Source organism: Cebidichthys violaceus, unplaced genomic scaffold (assembly GCF_023349555.1).
Source record: "Cebidichthys violaceus isolate CVI_PGR_0920_01 unplaced genomic scaffold, fCebVio1.0.p SCAF_19, whole genome shotgun sequence".
NCBI classification, from domain to species: domain Eukaryota; kingdom Metazoa; phylum Chordata; class Actinopteri; order Perciformes; family Stichaeidae; genus Cebidichthys; species Cebidichthys violaceus.
In genome coordinates, this window is record NW_027176361.1 from 5670180 (window position 1) to 5685877 (window position 15698).

At 42.6% G+C, this 15698-nt stretch overlaps 2 protein-coding genes across 5 annotated transcripts in view; one reads left to right on the plus strand and one right to left on the minus strand.

Moving 5' to 3' along the window:
- Positions 1-8030, plus strand: part of LOC137874598 (RNA-binding protein with multiple splicing-like) — a 32831-nt gene extending 24801 nt beyond the window's left edge. For all 4 annotated transcript variants that reach the window (XM_068713363.1, XM_068713364.1, XM_068713366.1 and 1 more), the window contains 2 exons: positions 4877-4993; positions 5654-8030. Coding sequence is in view for 2 of the 4 variants with exons in the window: in XM_068713366.1 (XP_068569467.1) it covers positions 4877-4913 (37 nt within the window). In the remaining 2 variants the exon portion in view is untranslated. The remainder of the gene's footprint in view (positions 1-4876; positions 4994-5653) is intronic.
- Positions 8031-13082: 5052 nt separating this feature from the next.
- On the minus strand, positions 13083-15485 carry LOC137874599 (fatty acid-binding protein, intestinal-like). Its single transcript, XM_068713368.1, has 4 exons — positions 15353-15485; positions 14840-15012; positions 14392-14499; positions 13083-14303 (listed from the first exon to the last, which is right to left on the minus strand). The coding sequence occupies exons 1-4, from the start codon at positions 15417-15419 to the stop codon at positions 14253-14255; spliced, it is 399 nt and encodes a 132-aa protein (XP_068569469.1). The 5' UTR covers positions 15420-15485; the 3' UTR covers positions 13083-14252.
- Positions 15486-15698: the final 213 nt, after the last annotated feature.

The window sequence follows — 15698 nt, forward strand, 5'->3', positions numbered from 1 at the left end:
GGAGGCTCACATTCATCAAGCTGTTGATTGCTGCTAGTCCTGTAGTCCCCTTGTAACCCTTCATCTTTGCTGACTTATCTATTTTTAAACACTAAACAAACATAAATAAAAAACTGTTTGAGTAATTTGATGTTTTGGGGGATTTCATCTCTGTCAGGGGGGTAAAAGGAGGAAGGGAGTGGAGGAGGGACGGGCTTTGAGGAAATAATTACTCCTCTATCAAACCAGGAGGAAGTCATTTGGCCGGTCAGGCTGCCCCAGTGGATATTAGCCCCTCAATGAAACAACAACATCCCCACATCCGGCTCTCAGTGGAGGGTGAAGTGAAGCTGAGACATCCAGCCAGAATATTGTGATAATTACAGGCCACTACAGCAGGTATACACATAAGCAACACACTCAAATTATGTAGTGTGCAGCGTACAGGCCCAGGCGAAACACACAACGACGCGCACACAATCAAAAAGGTTCTGGTCATCCAAACGTTAAAAGAAAGATTTTAGTAATCTTAATCTGTTTTAGTTAGTCCAGGTTTTAATATATCTGTCTTTCAAATCTCTGCTGCCATCCCAGTACCATCGAGGTGAGAGGTGGGAGAGATTTTGTTGGTGTTAGTCATAGCATTGAAAAATGACTTATCGATAAGTCAGCAGCTTCGTGTTACTCCAGAAAACCACAGACCTCACTGTGAACTGTTTTTTTGGAACTACTTTTTTCTAGTAAGAACGGGACCATTGGAGAATTGGTCACAGTCATTTTATTCATCTTTATTGTGTTGTGGTGGAGGAATCTCAGACTGATAGAGAGATGTGTTAAAACTACATCCAAAACTACACAACAACATGTAAAAAAAACTACATATCACTTTAGGTAAGTAACAACATATAGATATAATTTCCAAAACACAGACTTCTTGGCATTCGCTAACCATACGATACTGCGTGTCAATAAAGCTAACAACAACTTTTCCGTTGGTAGAAAATCTGAGATTGGTCCACAATATAAGTTATTTCCATTCCCCATTAGCACGGCCATTATATCTCCAAAGTAAATCTACATATAAAGTCAAATCTAATGGTCCTCATGATTCACTGTATCTGTGTGGTAACCATGATTAAAGAAAGAAGCGCTGGTCACTTCCGACAGTCACCTGTCAGTGTTCAGTTAGCCTTGCTGCTCCGTTTGTCCCTGATGTTTTGCAGCTTTGCAAACAAACCGCTTGTGTTTTTTTTTGGCCCTTCTTGTCTGTCAAGTTAGAAACAGAGTTACTTGATGTCTTGATGTGGGCTGTGACGAGGGTGTTACTTTTTTGTGCAGTGCAATCCGCTAAGCACAACGCTTGCAAAACACTTTGAAACAATTTTTAGCTGCAAGAGAACAAGAATGCACTTGAGCTGAGGTTACAGAGAGAAGCTGTCTGTGTTGCGCCCGCTATTGTACAATCTGTCCGCTGTGAATGGGTCGTGCGCATTGAAAAAGAGGCAGCGCTTGTGAATTGTTACTCGTGCCGAAAAGGCGTCCGGGGTGACAGCAGACCTTCACAATGGGAAATCAAAGACGCTTCCAGCTCCACAGTCCTGAGAGGCTTGTGGTCGGTCAGTGTTTGTCTCGGCATCTGACGAACGGGGACCGCTCACGGTCAGAGTATGTGGCTCGCCTTAGGAAGTCGAACCGTGGGAGACGTGTGTGTGTGTGTGTGTGTGTGTGTGTGTGTGTGTGTGTGTGTGTGTGTGTGTGTGTGTGTGTGTGTGTGTGTGTGTGTGTGTGTGTGTGTGTGTGTGTGTGTGTGTGTGTGTGTGTGTGTGTGTGTGTGTGTGTGAACAGCTGAAAGTGAGGAAGTGTTCAGGGGTCTTTTAGTCATCGCTGGTAATGACTTGTCCTAATCACCTGGCATCCTGCCTGTCAAAGGGTTTGCCATTTTGAAAAGTTTATTTGCAGCAGTTCCCCTTCATGCAATTTTGGAGCTGGTCGCTACGCACTATTGACTCTTTAAAAATACATTACACTGTACTTTTTTTGTTATTGTAATACCCCGGGAGGCTTAGGCTAGTCATTCATCTGAATGTTTGTGAAGCAGAATTATATTTGACATTCATGCTCCGGCACAGAGCTAGATCCAAAGACAACCTAATAGTGGACATTAATGCCTAGTGAACTGCAGGCAAAGGTAATCCGGATTTTCCATCTGACAAGACATGGTGGGGGAGTGTAGTGTGTATGTGTATCATGCATGCATGCCTGTGTGTGAGCCTGAGAGAGACGTGTGTGTGTGTGTGTGTGTGTGTGTGTGTGTGTGTGTGTGTGTGTGTCTGGCTGTCTGCCCTGAGGAGCTTTTTGGCCAATAGCCCGACAAAACCAATGGTTCCTGTACAAAGTTGGACTAACTCCCACTGGAGAGTTGAGGGCCAGCTGGGGCCCCTTCTAATAAGGAAGTGGGACTTTATTCCTTCACCCCCCTACTGACACATAACACACACACACACACACACACACACACACACACACACACACACACACACACACACACACACATAGAGTATAGCAACACTGTGGCCTTGTCCCTGCACTGGGTCTCAGGAGCTAGATACATGTCAGCAGCTGCATTCATCACCACCCAGCTCCAGCAGCTATTGCTGGTATGTGAGAAACACAGCCAGGGCCTAAAGGCTTTTCTCCAGATTAAAGGGGCTTCAGATGTGGCTCTTTTTCATGGCCGCGCTGCACAGGTAGAGATCTTAAAGGGGCCATACCAGTGTTAGTAGGAAGTTTTAGCTAATGAATTACAAATTGAGTGCGCTTTGCATTTTCACGGCCCATTCTTGAATATGGGCTCTTCAGTTTTACACTTCTAGGCAGTTGTTGGTTTGACTTGTTTTCCTCATGACATGAAAATTGGTGAGAAGACTCTTAAAACACACTTGTGTTGTGTAGTCCATCACCATGTACGCAATTGATACCAATATGATAGTGTGTCTATATAATGTCAATAGTATGACTACAGGACTGTATTAAAAAAAAAGCTTTAGAATTTTCTGAAGGGAGATTTTACTGATATTTTATAGAAATGGCAAATATGCATTTTCACAAATCCTCTTCTTTCTGAAAATAACACAAGTGCTGTATCTGTTAATGTATTAAATTTAAACTATAGTTCAATAATTGAAGCATTTGTTAACGGAATACCGACATCCGTAGCAGGATTATTTCCAAATAGAAAAGATTCCATCCAATGGGGTTTTTCACAACCTGGCAACCATATATTTCATAAGTGTGCTATAAGGGATTTGTCGTAAATGGGTTGAACTAGTTTGTGGTCCTTTAACAACGACTACAGACTGTGGAGCAAAGCGCTCTCAAATGATGGATATACAACATCTCTCTTCATTTGCAGCATGAGATCAATGATCACTGATAGCACACACTGGAACACTTGCTAGCTGAAAACCAAAAAAAAAAAAGGAAACAGTGCACACATTCATGAGAAACCGAGTCACCTCCCACATTGTCAAACACTACTTGTTTACCTATCTCACATTATTCGCCTGGGCCGAGTTATTGGATGTAACACATTAAGCTCGCGAATCACTAAACCGTTCCCTAATCCGCACAGACATGTTCAATGATCAACCCAATCTTTAACCTTGGCGTCTCAGCCAGAACAAATATGGTGGTCTGGAAGTATGCGCCGCGTTAGCTTAGCCGAGCGGCTGTATAACGCATCGATTCCCTCATCCTTGATTGAACGCGCAACAGGGCATTAGCTAGGCCAGCCGTGCCCCTTCCAAAAACGCACTGTTCTCTGATCGGGGAACGGTTCCCAACCCGTCTCCCCGTCATTGCCTGCAACAGCCTCTCTGTTTCTTTCTCTTACGGTCATGTTTGGTTTACTAATTGTTTATTGTTCCAAAGAGTCCCCCTCTCCCCGAACCCAAGTTACCACGGGCCTCCAAGACATGTCTATTTTTGGTGATACATCTGGGGGTGGGTGCAGGGGGGTCGGAGGGTTGACCTTTCTCTTCGGTCTGCTGGTGTTGCGGATAGTGGAGTTGTGGTGGAAAGGGATCATGGGAGATATGGTTGTTAGGCAGCAGTTCAACATAAGTATTTAAGACTATTGTCAGCCAACATCCTGTTTGTCACAGTTGGACTTTGAGCTTGAAAGAATTTGCAAAACAGTCTTTTTAAAAAGGGGGGTAGTCCCCGTAGTTAGAGTGTGTGCTACACATCCTGAGGAAAGAGTTTTATAATGTCTTCTGTGGCTGCGGAGGAGCTTTGATGAGTCTGAGAAAATGACTTTAGAGACATCGCTTGAGTAATCTTGGCGTGAGCATAAAGACTGCACCTTTACAGAAAGCCTGCATTACGAAACTGTGTGTGTGTGAAGTTTAAAAGGTGTGGCCGTTTACCAGACAGAGAGCATCAAATGAAAGCTCAAGTTGCTTTGTGGGAAGTGTAGCAATCCAGTGTTTGTGGAGCTCGTATTAGGGACTAAATATCATGATATAGGTTCTTCTTTGATTTTGGATTTTTTTTTGGATTTTCTTTTTTTTCCCTCTTTTGAATCCAACATCCCTTTTAAAGCTACACACAGCTGTACTTTGCCATAACAGCGCCGAAGAAGCTTTACATTGTGAGGCTGTGTCTCGTTTGAGTGCAGCTTTTGAGTTTGACGGATATGGCAAAAGCTGGCGAAGGTTGCATTGTATTACCCTGTCTTTATCCCTTATAAATCATGAATATATAGTGGTCAAATGCAATAACAGACATTTTAAACAATCCACGTTGAATCAACACAACAAGAACACGCCGCTAGAAGTCAAGGTTCTGTTGCAGCTTGTTCGATTCAGTAAAACTCCGCCTTCTTTTGGGTCCTCAGGTTCCTGATGTGTGATGGTGGCCGTGGCCGGCTGTGACGGGCGTTGCTGATTGCCTCTCGTATCCAATTAGAAAGCAGGACTGACCTGACTCCAGCTCACGGAGCAGCGTACCGTCGGTGAGTTTTACGGCTCGGACTTCATGACCGCTGATCCCAGCGAGCGCGGATTAAAGGTGTAAATCTCACCTCGCCTCTCACTTCTGGCACAGTGTCTGATATGAAATTGTAGATTTGTAGAAGAGGCTGTGAAAGCCCAGATTTATTATTTTATTTTTGTGGTGGGGGTGGGAGGGTGTGGGGGGGGGAGGGGGGGATTGTATTGTACTGCCAAAGACATGTGCTGGAATACACAGCAGCACCAAGCCGTATTGACAGCGTGTCGACTTTCATCTGTGTATGTTTCAGGTTTTTGCTCAACAGAAGATGTTTTGAAAACAAACCCACAATCACAGTGTTATAAATGTGTTGGGGATAAAAGTGTGTGTGGTCTTGGCTTCTGGAAGGCAAGCGCGAGAAAATTGAGGGGAAAACAAGCAACGCGTTCGGTGTGTGTGTGTGTGTGTGTGTGTGTGTGTGTGTGTGTGTGTGTGTGTGTGTGTGCTTCGGTGTTTGTGTGCCTACCTATGGTGCGCGTGATTTTATGGGCGTGCAGATGTGTTTGTGTCGTGCAACAGTTCCCGCACGATCCCCTGTGTTTTCATTAGTGTACAAGGTTCGTGTGCGGTGACCATGGAAACCTCACCCCGTTCCTTGTGTCTCTCTCCCTCTCTCTCTTAGGCAGCAGCAGCCTCTTGGGCCTCAGGACATTCTAGACCCCAGCCTCCATCACACATCGAGCCCCCCCCCCTCCCTCCCCCCAAGTCCTTCCAACTCTTTTTTTATACTGTTACATACTCAAGATTTACCGGCAGCGCTTCGGCTACACCTCCTCTGACACCTCCATGAAAGGTACCGGGGCGTGCACGGCAAAGGCGCACACACACCCTTTGTTAACCAGTCGACTGCATCGCCTGTCTAACGTTAGCAGGTCTCTTGCTGTGCATTCTGTATATGCAAGTGTAAAGGCAGCCCACCAGAGGAGTGCGAACACATTTGATGCAGTCACTGCGCACGGCCAGACGTACAGAAGTGTGTCTAAAGCGCTGCCGGGTAACGTTATTATACGACTATAATTATTACTATTCTGTATATCATTCATATTAATGTTATTATGATTATTAAATACATGTTGAAGCATGACTTTGCAACAAAAAAAAGTGAGAAAAAAAACAATGCTGTACATTTCTAGATATTTTAAAGAAATACAAAAAAGTATTTTTGTAATCAAGACTGTTTGAAATGGTTCTGTTTGATTGGTTCATGTTGTGATAAGTGTGTGAGAAATTTTCACACTTTCTTTTTTTTTTTTCGCCCTTCCTGTTTTGTGCCATTATAAAATGGTAAGTCGCCCTGCTATACCAAAGCAGTCCTGTGGGTTTGCTTTAGTCTTTTCTACATACTGTGTGGTTTTAGGGTTGCTCATGTGTGTGTGTGTCTTTGTGTGGCGTCTTTACCTGATGAAGCAAACATATTAGTCCTTTGTCTGATGTGCTTTGGTTGCAGCCAATGTGTGAAAAACGCACCTGATCCCGCCCGTCATTTTGCAGTTCGAGGTAATCAGATGTGTTAAAAAAAAAAGAGGCATTGACAAGAATGAGCCATCGCCGGTGAAGGTAGAGTTACACCAGAGACTGCAGCACATGGCAAACTGAGCCCTGCTATAATAAGGAATTTGCTCCTTCATTGTGTAGCAGGAGGACAGCAGCACAGTATCGAGAAACAAAAGACCAAAGGCATTTTATTTTACACTGGAGAGCTATCTAGGCTAGTGGAATTATTCCGTTTTTGACTGCTTTGTAGTCCTCAGTCTGATTTCTTATGAAGTGTGACTTTATTTTTGCTGCATGTCTCTTTTGGTGTCACTCCAAAGAGCCACTCTGCATCTGAAAGGATATTCACTTTAAGCAATTTGTCTCTTTTGTCTATTTTTAGGGAGCCAACGTGATTCAACTTGCTTTTGTAAATTTACATAGTGATGATTGGAGTGTGGAAAAAAAAACAAAAAATCTTTTGTAATCGTGTGTATTCTGGGCCCGCAATAACGTCTTATGCTGTTTGACATATCATCGAGTGATCATATTCCTGTGACATTTTGACGCCAAAATCCTCATTCATGTCGCATTCGTACGAAAACAAACAGTGACTCTTGTACTTTTCTGATGAGGCCAAGTCACATTTCAGTGACGTGACGATCAAAAACGGAAAAACGGCAAGAAAAACAATTTTCCCTGCAATGTTTAGCCCAGGTGTGTACAATGATATTGGAGTGGTTGAATCATATAGTCAGTGTTTGTAATGAATAATAATAATAATAATAATAATATGCACATCATGTCAACTGATTTTCTGGAGCAGTTCTTGCTTTTACAGACATTTTTTAAGCCAAGTGTGGCACCAAATTTATTAGAACAAGTATTTATAAGATGTGTGTGTGTGTGTGTGTGTGTGTGTGTGTGTGTGTGTGTGTGTGTGTGTGTGTGTGTGTGTGTGTGTGTGTGTGTGTGTGTGTGTGTGTGTGTGTGTTTTTATGGGTATTATGTTTTTAAAGTTAGAAGATGCCCATTATATAATTCAGTGTAAGTATTACTGTAAGTTTAATTGTATATTCATTTGGTAATTTTCTAGAGCTTCTTTTTGTGTTTGTATCTGATATATGAATACGGTTTTACCTGCATAATTCACTGTGAAATCCAGAGAGAATCTTTGAACGAATGGATCTTTTTGTGTTTTGCCAGCAGTACGGTACAGAAGTTCCTGGAAATTGATATGATGATCCCTCCCTTTGTCATTGGTTTCAGTATACCATGTGCGTACCTGTGTGTTCTGTGCATGTTCACGGCATGTGTGTGTGTTCTTCTTTTCTTTTTCTTAATGCATACAGTACTGTTGATATTTATGTACTTTAGCCGCTGTAAGGAGAAACTGTATTTCAGTGAATTGCAGAGCGTTTGTTTGTTTGAAACCAAAAAAAAAAAAAAAAGGTGATCAAAATGAGTTTTTATGAAAATGTTAAATGAAGACATTTCAGGCCGTCTGCCATTAAAGATTGACGTCATCCCTGCAGTCGTTATTTCATCTTTATGAATGTGATTGGGCTTGCTTTAAGTTTTTTTTTTGTGTGTTTTTTCAAACCAAACCAAACTGACAAACGGCTCTTAAAAAAAATCAAATCAGCCAAAAATATAAATGATTACATCATCAAATCTTTTATGAGTTACATGAATACTCAAAGAGTAAACAGAAATATCAGTATAATTCTTTAACCACCAATCCATAAAACGTGTGTGTGTGTGTGTGTGTGAGCTAAGTAGAAATCGTAGTTTAAAGATTTGATTTATGTTAACGTATTAAAGGTGAAAAAGCTTTCCTCTTTTTTTCCACCAACTGATCGGTTCCTGTTGGCAGTCTTGTCTCTCCATATTCTAAGAGAATTAATACTTCCATTTTTCACGTTTTGACTGCACTTACAACTTTTTTTTTTTTTTACCCACAAAGAAATCCACCTGCGTAAGGCTCCTCTTCCTTTCCCTCACACTTGTCATTGGATAACACCTCCCCCACATCAAAACATGATGTGGGATCCTATAAAGTGGTTTGTGTACCAGGGGAGCTGGAGCCCTCTCACTGCCCTCTATAAGAATAGCCCGCCTAACCCAGGAGCTGGCTACTCCTGAGACCGAGACCAAAGCCAATTTCAGTAACTGTCTTTGCGGCCTCAGCTCTCTTCTGTGTGCTCGGTCACACCGGGTGACACGCAGCGGCTTCTCACATGACGCGCGCTCCAGTCTTGTGCCCGGAGGGGCTACAGGCAGGGTGTCAAGAGTGGAGTAAAGTGGGGGATAAAAGCGCCTGTGTGAGCATGCGTGGGGGGCGAGGGGAGATATTCATCTGGGTGCATGCATGCATACGCCCGACTGGCAACACTTTGTAATGGTGTTACTCCCTTTGACGAGTCCATTAAAGAGGTGTTTCTGTCCCGTTTCAACCGTCCTCTTCCAGCCGCGGCGTGCCAGACTAAATGTCCTTGCTGAAATGTGTCTGTTTTTGCTTGGCACTGAACGATGGAGCCCCCCATTTTGTATTAATTTCCCTATCTGCTGTGTCGCTTTGCCCACTGCGGTGAAACATTGACCACCTCCAGTTCCAAAAGTTTTTGAAACAACGTCTTCTTGTGACCTTTTGTCGCAATTTTATCTTCTATATTGTAAGCAGTTCAACCAATGAGTGATTTCCCCTTTTTCAAATTGTTTTTAAAATCACACCGCTCAGCCTCCCTGGGGCAGTTTATTCTAAAGTGCTGCAAAGGAGGCTCCGACTGATTGTAGAAGCTCAGATCCAGGAGGAGCAATGCGGATTCCGTCCTGGCCGAGGACAGCGGACCAGCTCTTTACCCTGGCAGGGCTGGTGGGGTCATGGGGGCCGTCCAGTCTGCATGTGTTTTGTGAACTTGGAGAAGGCTCACAGCTGTGTGAGTCCTGTGGGGGGTGCTGCGATCCACCCGGCCCTTTTATAGCCAAAGTGAGAGCTGTGAACTGAAACTCGTCAAACAAGCACACTGCGTTTTTTGGCTCACTTACGACATGTTGAGAACCGTTGAGAAACAATCAAAATGCTCCCAACTTCGGATCTTGCACCTTGGTTGTTTTACCAATGATACATCTAGATTATCTAATATTATCAATAAGACCACAGTGAACAGTCTGATCATTTTTTTCTTAAACTTGATGTCTAACTGGGAATTCATCATCTTCATACATACCGTACTTTTCATAATAATAACACTTCCGTATTCCCACGTTTGGTAAAAGTCTCTTCTGAGCATGTGCAGCGGCTGATATCCTATATAATGCCCAAGTCTCGAGGCATTTGAAAAGGTTCAGATAGAGTATGCAGCGCTGACTAACTGGTGACTCATTTGTCTGCACAGTCATTGTCTAAACAGTGATTGGCCATTAGGGGGGTTCTGTCTTCCTGGAAAGCTTTCCCAACCAAAAGCCCCGACCCTCCCCACCGCGCTGTTGGTGTCTTTTGTGATCGTTACACTTTTCAGATGAGCTGAAGACTTCAGAGTGAGTCAGTGAATTTGATTTCACAGCAGGTGTGGGGGGTGATGGAGAGCGAGGAGTGTTTTCTCCCTCCACTGTCCTCTCTTCGCTCCCCTCATTCTCACTCTCTGTCTTTTCTCTGTCCACCTCTCACTGTTTTTCCTCCTCCTCCTCCTCCTCCTCCTCCTCTTCCTCGCTCATCCACGACTTCTATCTCCCTTGAGCGGGCCCCTGCTCCCTCAGTCTCACAGCAATCAAAACACTGAGGGCTAACGCTCCCACGACTTCCCTGTTTCTCACTGATTTCATGTTGCTTCAGTCTACTCCTTGGATAAGTACATAGAGATATTGTTTTAATAATCTGAGCAGAGATCCAATAATTATGTAGGTGTGTGTGTGTGTGTGTGTGTGTGTGTGTGTGTGTGTGTGTCTGTCTGTACAAATAGGGTGCGTGTCATATGATAACTTGACTGAGGATGACATCATAGAACAACCAAAGGCCCTTTCTCTCGGAAGATAAAGGGCTCGACAGCGCCACCCAATGGTAATGAAGACACATTACAGGATTCATCTACAGTACACAGGACACTGTTCCCATAATCAGGGCTGAGAGAAGTATTTAGATCCTTTATTTTGGTAAAAGTAGCAATACCGCAATGTACAATATACCATTACAGGTAGAGGTTCTGCATTCAAAACACTTTTAACTGCTGTTTACACTCGTGGTGTGTTCAAACTGTAGGAATTATGAACCTATTTCGTACATTTAATCCACTTTAAGTGCAAAATCTATGTGGAAGAAGAAGTGCTCACATAATTTACTTAAGTAAAAGTAAAAATTGAAGTAGCCTACTCATGCAGAATGGCCTTAGCGCTATGGATTATTAAGGTGGAGCTAAATTTAACTATTTCTTTCATATACAGTTAGGTACTTTAATCTATGATAGTGTCAAAATCCTAATCTGAAAACGATTTAGTAATTTAATATGTGAAATAAATGTACAACCCTATATAATGTCAAAAATTGTCCTTTAGTACAGTATTTGAGTAAATGTACATTGTTACTTTCCACCAATGCCAATTTAACAGTAACTACCAGTGTAAAAAAAACGTGTGCTGGAGTAAAAAGAACACTGTACATCCTGATGTCAGTAATCATCTGTATACACTAAATGTACTGTATGCATGTGGATTGTTCAAAGATGAATGGATGTATGCCAAAGCACATCTGCTATTAACTGTAAGACTGGACACAACTACAACCTTGTTAAAAACTATTGCTGAGATGGAAAGCATAAGAGTCATTTCGGACTGCAGATCCAAACGCAAAGCAAGGAGACCCACCAACCCATTTCTCCTTGCACTAAAATCTGCAGGCTCACAGCATCTGAGGGGTCTCAGAGGACTCCACTCCCTGTGGTGGATTCAGGGGTGAACCGGTGTTCAAAGCAGCCCCGCCTCTACCAGATTAGCCCTTAGCGCGGTGGGTTTATACCTCCATGAAAGACGGTGCCACTCAGGCCTCGGGGGGGGGGGGGGGACGTCATCTCAGGGTGTCCAGGTTTAGATGGGCCTCCGTAGGGGTGACACCTTTACTCTTTATTAGTTATCAAGTGTGCTTGGAAGATATCTTCTGGTCTATTTTAAATTTTGCAATGGCTTTTTTATAAATCCAGCAAAAAAAGACACACAGTAGGGCTCGATAGTGAAGACATTTGTCTGATGTGATGTATTACAATGAAACACCAGTTCTCTGTATATTGATCATGTAAAATATTGTCGTACATATTGTGATATAGATCTTAACCCTCTTGTATGGAAGCACATTTCTGCCAGAAAAAAATGTAAATAGATGAAAAGTTTCTCATGATCAAAAAATCTCATTGTTGAGCCAACATTTTGACATCTTAGTAAATAAAAATGTTGATGTACACTGAGCATTTATATGTTTTTACAACTACTTTTCATCTACTTTTTTTTCTCTTCCTGGCACAAATGGGCTTCAATAATATTTGGTTAAAAACTGCTGAGGAGCACTTAGTGAGGACTCATAATCCACAATCCAAAAGAGTTTTAAAAATACATTTACAACTTTCATTCTGTGCTGAAGTATCTAATGGTTCGACTCTAAAGTAAAAGTAGAAACATGTCGCCCTCTTGTGGTCAGAGATGCTCAGTGCATATACTTTTATTTTCCTCTCACCATTGCAAAGAAAAAAACATGTCCTTCATCATCATCATGTGAGGAATCCTCATTTCCCTAGCACCCAAAGGCCAGCACATGACAGCACGAGACCCTGCTGTCATCATGTGACCGGACTGCGCTCAGGCTATGTTGGAGGGACTTTAAAGCGGCGTCTGTAATGCTGAAGTAATGTTATCCTTCCCTTAATCAAAACAGCGTATGAACTTATCATGCTCATAAAATGTCATCACAAGACAGGATTATTTTTTTATCTTAATCACTCAATAAAAGTTGACTTATCTGGCCTAGAGGCAACATGAGTTTGTAGACCTTTGGAGCAACAGTTAAACTTTAATATTCATTCATTCAATAAAGGGCCAGTGTGAAGGGGTTTGAGGCAGCAATGGTATATAATATCTAAAACTATGATTGTATTAGTGTATAATCCCCTGAACCTAAGAATCGTGCTTTCATGAGCTCAGAATGAGCTCTTCTTATCTACAAAGGGAACGCGTCCTCTTCACGAAGCCCGCCATGTTGCAACATCAATGTTTCTACTGAAGATCAGAATGAGCAAATCAAACACTGGGTCTGGGGAAGGCCTTTTTGTTTTTTTAAGTTAACTGAAGATCATGACAGTTCTCCGATACGCTTGTGAAATTACGGTTAAATTACTGCCGAGTGCAAAACCCCTGAATTCCGTTGCTCCTGAAGTAGGCGTGCGAAGGTCCTGAACCGTTTTGCACACGAAACCTCGGCCTTGGAAAGTGGAGGAGTATTCAGTCGGTTGCAATCCGAAACTGCACCACTAGATGCCTCTAAATCCTACATGCTGCCTCTTTAAAATGACTTTAAAATAACGCCAAGGCACAAGTGATTCATGAAAATTGTTTAATTGTTACAGACAATACAATATATAAGAACCATTAGTGCAAATAGACACATGTCATGTTGTGTGGGGTCGTTATTGCACTGCTTCCCATCACAATGATGCAGTCCAGTGTGGGATGATATGTGGTTGTTTGATGCAGTTAAAAGCACACTGAAGTCAAGTTTAAGTAGCTGTGGTCCATCCTTACTCCAGCTGGAACTATTCATGCTGATATTTTTGGTATTTTTTTGGCCCAGATTTTGAGGTATTCATGTCTAGGATTTATGCGTCCACCCTAATACTGTGGAGGTGGAAGGATTTCCTTTGGCGTTGCTCACAGTGTTGAAAATGACATTTAAAAAAAAGGTACAGTAGCATGTATCTCCAGAAACAAAGCACCCGTTGCCTTGGATAATCCACAACACATGGACAGCTTTCACTGGAACTACATCGTACCAATGAAGTAGTTCCCTCTGAAAACTGTAGGCAACGTGCTCTGTGGATTATCATGAGCAACTGGGACATGGCTTCTGAAAAGACAAGCTGCGGTTGAATTTTTTTTAAATGACACCTTTCAATGCAGGAAGAAACACAAACAAAATGCCGTTCTCCTCTTTTGTAGTTGGGTGGCAATATAAATCTCAGAGACAATTATATAAAAATCTTGGCAGAGAAAAACCCAAACTATCTGCATGGCTAGATACCACAAGAGTCTTTGGAGACTGGTTGCTAAGATTCTCTAAGGCACATTACGCTGACATGGTGACGGATGTTTTTCTCTCTGTTATACTCTCCTTTAGTCGTCGTCATGCCTCACACTAAATACTTCAGTTGATTATCGGATTTTGTTCACCTGCCTGCCCAGCTGCATGTAGTTAAGTAAAGTTTAAGTAGGATATCTTTAAATTGAACAATCATTACCTGTTTATTCCACTTTTTCTCGGTTTGATTCAAGTTATTTAGGTTTCCAGACCTTTTTTTTCATTGCTACTTACAGTTGGACACTTCGGAAAGCTATTCGTCTCTCAGTACTCTGGAAAATGTCACCATATTTGTGAGTTGTATGACGTAGAACACACTTGACTTAGCCATGTCTCATTGTTAGAAAAAAAACAACAATACAGATCTATGTTGTGTCGTCTATATAAAAATAAAATATGAACTTTAGACACAAGGTTACTGCTTCTTGAAAGTCCTCTTGGCCTCCACTCCCTCATAGTTGTAACTCTGAAAAAAGAGAGGCGTGTTACTTTATGGAAACAAAACAAATGAGCATATTGCATATTATTGATGAAATACATCTTGATCTACTGACCTGTACGAGCTCTCCTCCCACCAGAGCCCTGGTGGTGGTCAGGACCTTGCTGTTGTCTTTCCTGGTAAATTTGCCTTTCAGCACGTCACCCTCCATCTCCCACGAACCCTGGTTAAAAATATACATAGAAGCTCTTTGATGCTCCTCTTATGTTGTGTTACATTTGTGTATATTTGCATCATCATTGGTAACATTTGTTTAGTTTTGATGGTATTTTCCATATTCAGTCAATCCCTCATTTCAGCTCTACATATCCACTGTAGAATAATTATTCACTGGAACTTTTCCATTGGCTTTAGTTGGCTTGTTTTGCACTTTCCCCATTTAAATCCATCAAACTTTTTTTTTTAAAAGCGATTCTTTCCTTAAGTAAACCATTCGTCGTTGCGTTGAAATGGACCTGCTGCTGTTGGTTTAATCGTGTCTGAAACCACTTTAGCTCACTCACTGAGACTTCAGTGCCGTCGGCCAGGCTGTAGTCGAACAGGACGCCCAGGGTGAAGTCGATGTCTTTAGTGCGGAAGGTGCTGGACTCTTTGATGTGGAAGTTGTCCCCGGTCTGCTCGATGGTGATCTTCAGGTTGTCGTGCTCTGCCAGCTTTCGCTTCACGATATTAATACCTTAAACAGAAAAGAAATACAGTCTTCACTATAGTCCGCTTTCCAAGTCTATTCGACTGTGTCCAAGTCCAAAGAAAGATCTTTATTTAGCTACTGCTATTATTATAGGTAGCACCATAAACACCTCCAGCTTATCAACACCTCGCTGCTCGGTGTAATACTCACACAGCAATGTCAAACTACATGGAAACACATGACACGGTGACATGCGTTGCTCTCATGAATTAGATCAGAAGGCCAGACTCAGCAGAAAAATGGAGCTGAAGTACAACATGACTTCTGTGACCCATTCAGGCTCTCTCTCTCTCTCACACACACACACACACACACACACACTCACCCATTTGCTCCATGAACTTGTCATAGTTGTCGCTGCGGTCGACCTTCCAGGTTCCGTTGAACGTCATGACTGCAGGCTTGCTGTGGGTTGAAGGCAGCTGGTGATGAGGCACAGGCAGACCGTGGGATTGCGAATGCCCGTTGGCCTCCCTTTATATACCCCCCTCCCTTCTCCCTACCAGATCCCCCCCCCCCGAACTGGCACGGAAGACTCTCTTCTTTATCTCACAGATTATCTGTCTGCTGATGTGGCCTTTTACAGACTGTGTCAAACGCAGGGCGACTGCCGCACGACCTCGAGGATACACAGATAAATAAGTTGAGGGCAACTTCTCTCAGTTAGTCTG

Excerpts from the sequence above, each read along its gene's own strand:
- LOC137874599 (XM_068713368.1), bottom strand. The coding sequence starts at position 15,419 with ATGACGTTCAACGGAACCTGGAAGGTCGACCGCAGCGACAACTATGAC. Across the intron at positions 15,013-15,352 it reads CAAGTTCATGGAGCAAATGG|GTATTAATATCGTGAAGCGA; the intron begins GTGAGTGTGTGT and ends TTTCTGTTTAAG. Across the intron at positions 14,304-14,391 it reads TGGGAGGAGAGCTCGTACAG|AGTTACAACTATGAGGGAGT; the intron begins GTCAGTAGATCA and ends CTCTTTTTTCAG.